This window comes from Pelodiscus sinensis, chromosome 1, assembly GCF_049634645.1.
Source record: "Pelodiscus sinensis isolate JC-2024 chromosome 1, ASM4963464v1, whole genome shotgun sequence".
NCBI classification, from domain to species: Eukaryota; Metazoa; Chordata; order Testudines; family Trionychidae; genus Pelodiscus; species Pelodiscus sinensis.
Genome location: NC_134711.1, coordinates 76,582,577 through 76,592,217, shown reverse-complemented (window position 1 = coordinate 76,592,217; position 9,641 = coordinate 76,582,577). Strand labels below are relative to the sequence as shown.

At 45.1% G+C, this 9,641-nt stretch overlaps 1 protein-coding gene across 2 annotated transcripts in view; it reads left to right on the top strand.

Annotated features, from left to right (window-relative positions):
* The first annotated feature begins 5,285 nt into the window (after window positions 1-5,285).
* Window positions 5,286-9,641, top strand: part of C1H12orf50 (chromosome 1 C12orf50 homolog) — a 32,569-nt gene continuing 28,213 nt past the window's right edge. Inside the window, exons 1-3 of one of the 2 annotated variants that reach the window (XM_075932750.1) lie at window positions 5,374-5,422; window positions 5,601-5,683; window positions 8,045-8,164. In XM_075932750.1, coding sequence (XP_075788865.1) covers window positions 5,392-5,422; window positions 5,601-5,683; window positions 8,045-8,164 — 234 coding nt within the window. In that variant the 5' untranslated portion in view covers window positions 5,374-5,391. Of the gene's footprint in view, window positions 5,423-5,600; window positions 5,684-8,044; window positions 8,165-9,641 lie in introns of both variants that reach the window. The other variant, XM_014568999.3, reaches the window with a different exon arrangement.

Here is a 9,641-nt window from a genome sequence, read left to right as displayed (position 1 = left end):
GGGGGGGGGAGGGTAGCTGTGTGGGTTTTACAGCCCTACACCCCCCGTCTATGGGGATGTGCAAGGGAGCTAGCCTCCCTCTTCTGTGTTGCAGTTAGAGAGCTTCCCTGTCTACCTCAGCTTTGGTTTGGTTCAGAATCCTCTGTTGCAGTAGCTCAGCTCCCTTTTCTACATTTGCCAGTTTCTTAAACTCTTCTGAACAAGGTCTAGCCAAGCAGCAGAATATTTTATGATCATTTCTGTATGTATTTTTATTGATAACAATACCATTTTCAACATGGAGGATTGTGTGGGGTCAGGACTTCTGTATTATGTTCCTAGCTCTCCCAGAGATTTGCTGCAGAATCCTGTAGAAGTAACTGATCTGTACCTCAATGGTCACATGAATAAGAAGTGGAATAATACTCAACTAATGTTTGTGAAATGAGTTGACATAATTGAAACAAAGCAGAATCATCTCAGGCATAACCATCACAAAATATTTTTTTATTAAATGTATGTGATTCTTGAGTTGGCATCTGCATATTTCTTGAATACTGTGTACTGGTTAGAGTTGTTAAATAGCAGTTAGTAAGGTCATCCAGTTGTTGATGAAATGTCCATTGACTACTCAATTAGTCAACAAGGGGGTTCACTGGTCTGCATAGTTATACCTGCCTCTGGAAATTTCCACTACATGCATCTGACGAAGTGGGTCTTTGCCCACGAAAGCTTATGCTCCTACACTTCAGTTAGTCTATAAGGTGCTACAGGACTCCTCACCGCTTTAAGGGGGTTCCCTGTGGCTCTGCATTTTAAATGTAGTAAGAGCTTGAGGGATCTTACTACATTTGAAAGGCAGAGATGCAGCATCTGGGACCCAACGTGAGCCCGAACTCAGCTGCCCTGGCTCACATCCGGTTTCAGACTAGAGTTGTGATATTATAGTCGATTTACCAATTAACCAGTAAGCAAAAGCTTATAGGTTAATGCTATCGACTACAAGGCATTCCCCCTCCCCTTGCCAATAATTTTTTTAGCAGGCTGGTCAGCAGCCCGGCTCAGTACCAGCTTACACCAGGTCCAGCACTTGCCCCCGCTGTGGCTCTGCATTTAAAGTGTACAGGTGACACCCCCGACTCATGGCTGCCAGGCTTACGACACCCCCTCATTTATGACCATTTTTTTCATGCGAGATAGCTCCTTAACCCCCCCCCCCCCAATTTATGTCTTCAGTTCACGTTTATGATGGCGTATGGCGCAGACACCACGCGTCATCCCAAAACAGGAAACCCACAAGGTCAGTCAGACTCGCCAGTCTGCGGCTGCTATTTGAACTGCATGCATCTCCACCACATTGGTTTTCACTTTTTAGTGTTTTTGTGCATTATTTGAACTATTTAGTTTAGTTTCCCTCCATTTTCATAGTCAATTTTGGTATTTTTAGGGTATGAAATGGGTTTCCAGGAACGAACCCATGATTTATAACATTGTGCCTATGGGAAATTAGGGTTCGACTTACAATGGCTTGACTTATGACGGTTTTCCAGGAACAAATTAGGTCATAAGTGTGGGGGTCACCTGTATTAGGAGCCAGACGAGCAGACAGACAAGCTCAGTTCCAGTTAGTGCAGGGTCCAGGAGCTCAGACCCTCCCCAAACAGGGGTTACTGCCACCCCGTGCTGCTGCCTCTGTATCAGAGGCTGCAATGTGGGGCAACAGGCAGCTGGTCTGCAAGGAGAGCTGATTTTTAAACTATTTTCAGTACAGACCAGCTCCCACCTGGCACCCCATGCTACTGCCTCTGATACAGAAACAGCAGCACAGAGTGGCAGGGGGCTCCTCGGGAGTGGGGTTGGAGCGCCCTCGTTGCTGCCCCACTCCTGGGGGCAGTAGAATAGTCGAGTAACTGATAAGAATTCATGAGGTTAATCGACTATTCAGTTAGGAATGTTAAATATCAGTTATCTCAGATGCTATGGCTCTGCTTTTTAAATGTTGTAAGAGCTGGTGGCTCTTACAATATTTAAAAAGCAGAGCCACAGCAAACCCACATATCGACTAATTGAGTATTTGATGGAAATTCAATCAACTACTCAATTAGCTTACTAAAGACTATTTAACATCTCTAATCTGTATGTAGTATTCAATATGTAGGCAAACCATGAATTTATAGAGAGGCAATAAGACTAGTCTACACCTCAACATAATGTCAAAATACTGTCAAGCTGGAGGACTTCTTACTCCAATTCCTGTAGCCTTCATTTTATGAGGAGTAAGGGAAATCAGAGGAAGAGTACTCTGTTTTGAAAGGAGTCATAGACAGCACCAAAACTCGAAATAAGCTATTTTGAAATAAGGTACTCAATTGATGTAGCTCAAATTATATAGCTTATTTTGAGTTACGCCCTGCTGTGTAGATGTACCCTAAAATATTTTCTGTCTTATTCTCTATTGGTATGTCTACACAGCAAAGTTATTTTGAAATAACTATCCTAACGTCTACACAGCTATTCCGTTATTTCAAAATTAAATTGAAATAGTGGAGGGCTTATTTCGAAATTGGTAAACCTCATTCCATGAGGAATAATGCCAATTTCAAATTTGCTATTTCGAAATAAGTGCTATGTAGATACTTATTTCGAAATAAGGGGCCTCCAGCCTTCCCAGGGTGCCCTGGTGGCCACTCTGGCTTCAACCAAGAACACTTCTCTCCCTTCCCCTCTTTCCAGAGCCCTTAAAGGGGTATGCACTCTGGCCACCGTGCCTATGCCAGCTCCAAGCCTGCCAGCCCAGAGCCAGCAGTCATTGTCCCTGACCCAGTGGCCCCAAAACATGAGCCAGCAAGCCACTGGCAGCCAGCCCTCCACCGCTCCCCAGGAGCAGTCTGCCCACTCCCAGGAGCCTGTCAGGGCCCGGAGAAGGCGGGCGCCTTCCTGGTCCAGGGTGGAGATCATGGACCTTATTCAGGTTTGGGGGGATGCCCTCAACATCCATGATCTCTACACTGGATGGAGGAATGTGGCCATCTATGGCAGGATAGCTGCCAGCCTGGCCACCAAAGGCCACATGCGAACCCAAGAACAGGTTTGCATGAAAACCCAGTTGGTCCGGCGAGACCCCCAACACTGAGCCCCCTCCCCTTTTTCCCCTTGCTTCCCTTTCTAGCTCCCTCCTCCCAGGTTTCCCCCTGCCCTCTCCCACCTTCTCTCTTCCTTTTTCCTGTCTCCTTTCCCCAGTCTCACCAGAGTTTCATTCCCCCCACCCCAGTTTTGTTAAATAAAGAGAGTGTATGTTCATGAAAATACGTGTATTTTATTTTACATCAGGAAGTGGGCTAGGGAAGGGTAAGTGGAAGGACGTGAGGGAGGAATGAGGCATAAGCCCCTAAAGGGGCAGACCAGGGAGGCTCTTAGTGCTCCTCAAGTTGGAAGCTTTCCCACAGGGCTTTCTGGATACTGACAGCCCCCCAATGGACCTTCCGGATGGCAGCCTGTAGAAAGTGCAGCCAGGCTCACAATGTGTCCAAGAGAAGCACCAGAGTGCCCAGGGGCAGGTCTGGCTCCATGTTGCAGAGTGCTGTGGTGTCCGAGTGAGGGCAACCAAAGCATGCCGAGACAAAATGCTTTGCTGTCCCTCATCGAGGTAGGCAAGCAAGTAGGGAAACCTGAGAACTGGCTGTTCAGGGGGCTCCCTTTAAGCACAGGCCTCAGGCAGCAGCCACACAAAGTAGTTCCTGATCTGATGCCCCGCCGGACCTGGTTCTGGCCGGCCTTAAATGAGTTCAGCATCCACTCAGTGTGGACACGCTATTTCAAAATAGCAAAACCTATTTCAAAATGCATTTTGTGTGTAGATGTGTTATTTTGAAATAACTTATTTTGAATTAACTATTTAGAAATAAGATATTTTGAAATAATGCTGCAGTGTAGACATCCTATACTTTTTTAATGATTCCTAACATTCTGTTTGCTTTTTTGACTGCTGCTGCACATTGAGTGGATGTTTTCAGAGAATTATCCATGGTAATAGTTTTGAAACTCTTCACAACAGTACCCAATGAGATTCCTCATTGAGATTCCCCAAGAGCCTGGCTGGAGCACACCGCCTCCTCCTGCAGCCAAGTGTCCCTGGCGGTCGGCTCCTTCTTACCAGAATGATGGTCCATAGGGTTGCCAGGTGTCCTGTTTTGAACTGGACAGTCCAGTATTTTAACTTTCTGTTTGGGAAACAAATTGAGAAAATATAAATGTCCAGTATTTTCTAAATAAGATGTAATGTCTGTTGTGATATAATGTCAAGTGTGTCTGGTATTTTTATTGAAACCATCTGGCAACCCTAAGTCCGAAGTATACCGGCTTACTTTCACCTCTGGCCCTATGACTGCAGGAGTGCTAACAGGCCACTGTAACTTGAATGGTCCCTTACAATATTTGCTAACCACCTATGCTAAGGAATCTGTTTCACCTTGCATTTTGCTGTAATGCGGAGGCTATGTTTACCCTATACATTATTTTGTATAACTTATGTGGCTCAGGTGCTTATCCTGCTGAGATAGCTACTGCCTCTCTCAGAGGCAGGAGTTATTATGCTAATGGAAACGCTCTCTCCCATTGGCTTAACGCATCTTCACCAGAAGTGCTATAATGGGGAGGCTATATCAGTGCAGCTATGCTGCTGTAGCATGGACATAGCCTGAAAGTTCCTTTCACAGACCTGAAGAAGAGCACAAGGAGTAGCGTGTAGCCGCGGGCACGGAGTCCGCACTAAGGGGGATTTAAAAATGGTGGTGCCCGGCAAGATGCAAATGAATCCCGGGATATTTAAATCCCGGGCTTCATTTGCAACTTTGAATGCCTACATTAGCCACTCTAGTTCGAACTAGGGTGGCAGTGTAGACATACCCTAACTCCTTTTTGTCCTATGACTGGTTCATGGACCACTCTGCCTTGAATGATTCCTGACAATATGTGCTAACTACTTAACTAAACAGTCTTGCATTTTGCTGTGATGCTGCGAGGGAATACCTTTCCTAGTCCTGAAGAAGACCTCCGTGTGGCTCAACAGCTTATCTCTCTCACCAAGGAAATTGGTCCAATAAAAGCTAATTACCTCGCCTGTCTTGGGATTGAGACATCTATAACTGTATTTGTTCCTTTATCAGTTACATAAATGTTCTACATTGGTTAGCTCATTTAAATTGTGTTCCAGTTGGTTCTGAATCAGAGAAACACTAGAATAACAGAACAGCTTTCTTTTTTCCCCTGTTTTACTCAACAGCAATGAAAATATGTGAGCAGTCGCAGTCTAAAGGGTCATGTGATGTCATAAGTCATGATGTCATAAGAACTAACAACAATGAGAGAAATTCTGGAAGTTTGAATTTGTGCACTGACTAGCAACCACTTTGAATGTTTCATCACTTCGGCAAACCTGGAGAAGGTACCGTCTGATTTGTAATTAGTTTAAGTATAATTTTGAGATATACTATAATTGGAGGTCTGTTTTTAAAAGAAAATAGAGCTTAGATCCTGAAAACCACTGTCTCCAGAAAAAGAAATTTTTTTTCCATACACATTGATAGTTCTTACCTGTATGTTTATACCCTTCTTGTATAAAGACAGTGGAGTAGAAGTACAAGAGGTGACAATGGCAGAAGTTGGGAATGACTGCTATTTCTATTTTTATTCCACCTGCATAAAGGTAAATATTGTAGAATTTACAGTGGTTTGCACCTTTGATTTTTCTGCTATAAGGAGACATTTATAGTTTCAACTTATGTCTCTTCTTAATATACTGATATATATGTGACTAAGTGTGCTGTCTCCATGTATATTTGACACACACAGGTCCTGATTTTGAGAGGTTATGAGGAGCTTCAGTTTTCATTCACTTCAGATTGATTTGTGTTTGCTCATTAGTTCTGAAAATCAAGCTCAAGCTCCAAAAGGGCTTCATTAATGAAAAACGTGTACTATGCAAGGTCGCTTTTTGCAAACACTGCATAAAGATTCCTTAACCCACTTCTCCCATTTCATTTAAACAGCACGTGTATAGCCTGTGATAAACAACATTTATAAATTTGTTAGACAACCAGAACTTTGCCTGGTATATGGTATTGATAGTGTGATTACCTGAGTTTCCTTCAAACTACCTTCTTGAAGTCACATTGTTCCCGATGTTATCACCCCTTGGAGAAGTGAGAATGTCCCCGGTAGGGAAAGTCTATGGAGTATGGCAGGAGTATATCCTAGCACATCCAATTGTAGGATCAGGGCCTTACTGAACAGGTACTAATTACTCTTAGTACAAATCCCTGGACTATATTACCAATCTAGCCAGTGATGCAGTACATTTTACAGATAGCATTTTGACCCTATTATAATTAATGTCTTTAATGATGCTCTGGAAAGGAATAAATGGTATTTAAATTCACATCTGTTACAAAATTAGGTGGTATTGCAGTCTCCAAAAATGGCAGAAAAATAATGGAAAGAAAATAAAGTAAAATTAAATTTAACCCATATAAATGCTTGCTAGCACAAGAAAGCATTTAATGTGTGTCAATGCACAAGAGAGCATTTGACATATGTGTCATACCCCTCCATGCTCCCATGTGGATTTCAGACATGATGAGACTACATCTGTAAAGCTGCCTGTCAATGGGACCCTTCAGAACCAAAAGGATGTTGACTAGCTGGAAGGAATCAAAGGAAGAGGAAGAAAAGGATTAAGTAGCTGGCATGCTTGAGTTATGAGAAAAGATTAAGGGGCATCCCCCCAGTCTGCTAATTTACTTTGTGCTGCATAACATCAGCTGCCCTAATATTTCTGCTGTAAGGGGGAGGAAAGAATTGTGTCAATTGATGACTGGGGTTGGCATTGGGACATGGTTGAGATGAGCTTTTCTATTCCTGATCTGCTTTCTTAAGCCCCATTACTGACCTTTTACCAGCCATGGATGCTAGAAAAGGCCTCTTGTTTTTGGGGGGGTTTTTTTTATGTCCACTGGGGCTAAGCAGCAGCCAGCTTTCAGCACTGCCACGGCCAACGACCTCTGAGCATAGCTCTTATGTAGCAGAGAATGAAGAGTATAACTTATGATAACATTTGCAAGTATCTGAGGGTATGTCTACACTACCACCCTAGTTCGAACTAGGGTGGTTAATATAGGCAACCGGAGTTGCAAATGAAGCCCGGGATTTGAATTTCCCAGGCTTCATTTGCATATTGCAGGGCGCCGCCATTTTTAAATGTCTGCTAGTTCGGACTCCATGCCCGCGGCTACACGCGGCACGAACTAGGTAGTTCGGATTAGGCTTTCTATTCCGAACTACTGTTACTCCTTGTGGAATGAGTTCGAACTAGGGTGGTTAATGTAGGCAACCGGAGTTGCAAATGAAGCCCGGGATTTGAAGCCTAGTTCGAACTAGGGTGGTAGTGTAGACATACCCTGAGAAAGATGGAAACAATAGGAAGGATGAGGAGCTGTTTAGAGTGATCCAGTGGAATATAAATAGGAGTAAAGGGATAAAGCTGGGTAAGAGAAAATTTAGACTGGATATCAGGAAAACTGTAATATCCAATAGACTGAGGAGCAGTCGCTCCTGCTCTTAAACAGTGGAAGCCCCCTAGATTCAGGTATGTAAATTAGACTGAAAAAAGCAATTACTGCATAATTCATGTGACATTAAGGACTCAATTTCCATTTACACTGGCATAAATCAGTAGCACCTTCACTGAGTCTAGTGGTCTCTTCTGGCCTCAGTTTCATAGGTTTGTAACTACCATTTGGCTTGGGATTTTCACCTGTGTGGCAAAATTGCACGTCGCAGAGCTACACTAGCATCAGTGAATCAGGTCCTAAAACTTTTTTCATTGATTGCAGATAAGTTGTCATAACGATAATGCTGTCCTATAAACAAGTGTACTGTTAACATTCTCATTAATAAAGATAAAATAAAAATATAAACCAAGAAAATATAAACTAACTACTGGCCCATGGGGTTTTCACATCATACAACTTTGATTTACCTATTTGGGGTTTTTTTGTGTGTATCTTAGGGTTCCAAATGCCGATTCCGTCACTGTGAAAAAGCTCTTGGCAGTGAGACTGTTTGTTCATTATGGAGAGAGGGAAGATGTTCACATCACCTTTGCAGATTTAGACATATGGAAATACAGGTATATGTGTTTCTTGAAGTACCCTCACTCTTAAAGTAAAATTGACCTCATGTCTGTTAAACTTCATCTCTGTAGAGCTCTGCATGGATATAAAAATGTGGATCCTTATCCAGTCCACCACGCTCAGCACATCATCTGATCCAAAATCCACTAACTGGATTTTACTTTCATCCTCAACCACATAGTAAGCCATCTGGAAAAGAGGGGGGAGGGAGCACAGATGAGTAAGGCTGGGGCAGGGACTTGCAGGGAAGCGGTAGGCAGCATGAGAACAGGACTGAGGGTAAGGAGCATCACAGGGCCTCACAGGCAAGAGCAAGGAATGGAAGGAAGGGAAGAGATTTGCATCTTGTGCTGCTGCTGGGGGCTCATGAGCGATGGCACCACGCAGCAGTAGCTTCTGTCAGATCACAGCAGGGCAGAGGGGTATTGCCTTGGGGCCCTGCCTCTCCAAACCCTAAGGCATGGGGGGGGGGCTGCTGCTCAGGAGCTTACCAGTGTCTGGGGTGCTGCCCCTGCATTGTCAACTACTGCCTCAGAGAGCTGGGCCCTGCTCACTCTAAACAGGGCAGCTTGCTGCTTTGCTGGGATCCCTCCTCCTCTCTGGAAAATCAGCTATCTCCACCACACATGCTCCCACGTGGACTAGCCAGCAGCATAGAACAGCATTGTCGAGTGGGCAACATGTATGTGTCCTTGACCCTGACCCTGGGCTCCCGCAGGTCAGTGCTCACCAGGCAGGAGTGGGGGTCCCTGGCAGGGCTGACACTTGGCTCCTCAGGCAGGGAGATTTAGGAACCTGTTGCACTCCATCCCTGCTGGCAGTGCAGGGGCCTGCCCTGGCACACCCTCCCCTCCACGTGATGTCTGGGCATATGGAGGGAGAACTCTTTGTGGGTATCCACTCCACTGTCTGCAAAAATGGTCCATGGATATCTGCAAATATGCAGGGCTCTACATATCTGACATCCAAGGTCACATTTAAATATGAAGACCTTGTGGTCAGACAATATTCTTCTTTAGTCCACAGGTTGTACCTCCTTAAATTGGGACTTTCTGGTCCAGCAGAGCCCAGCAGCAGGGGGTCAAGTGGCACAGGGAACTTCAGTGGTTTGTACAGAGCTGCTCCCTGCAGCGATGTGCTCTGTATGAGCCACCAGCAGTACAGCCAGGAGTGTGGAAGGGGCTCAGGCAGCTCAGGGAGCCCTCCGTGCAGCTGGAGCCCTGCGGCAGGGGGCTCAGGTGGCGTGGGGAACGCCGCAGCTGGGAGTCCCAGGAAGAAGAAGTTCAGCCAGGGTTGGCAGCACAGCCAGCTGAAGGCAGTGGGTGCTGGCTGGGGCCAGAAGCAGAGCTGGCAGTGCCTGGGAGGCCGGTGACAGGGGACTTGCCCTGGTCTGGCAAATTCCCTTGTTCGGGTCCAGTCAGGTCCTAAGGGTGCTGGACCATGGAGGTCCGACCTGTAGTATATACTGCAAGA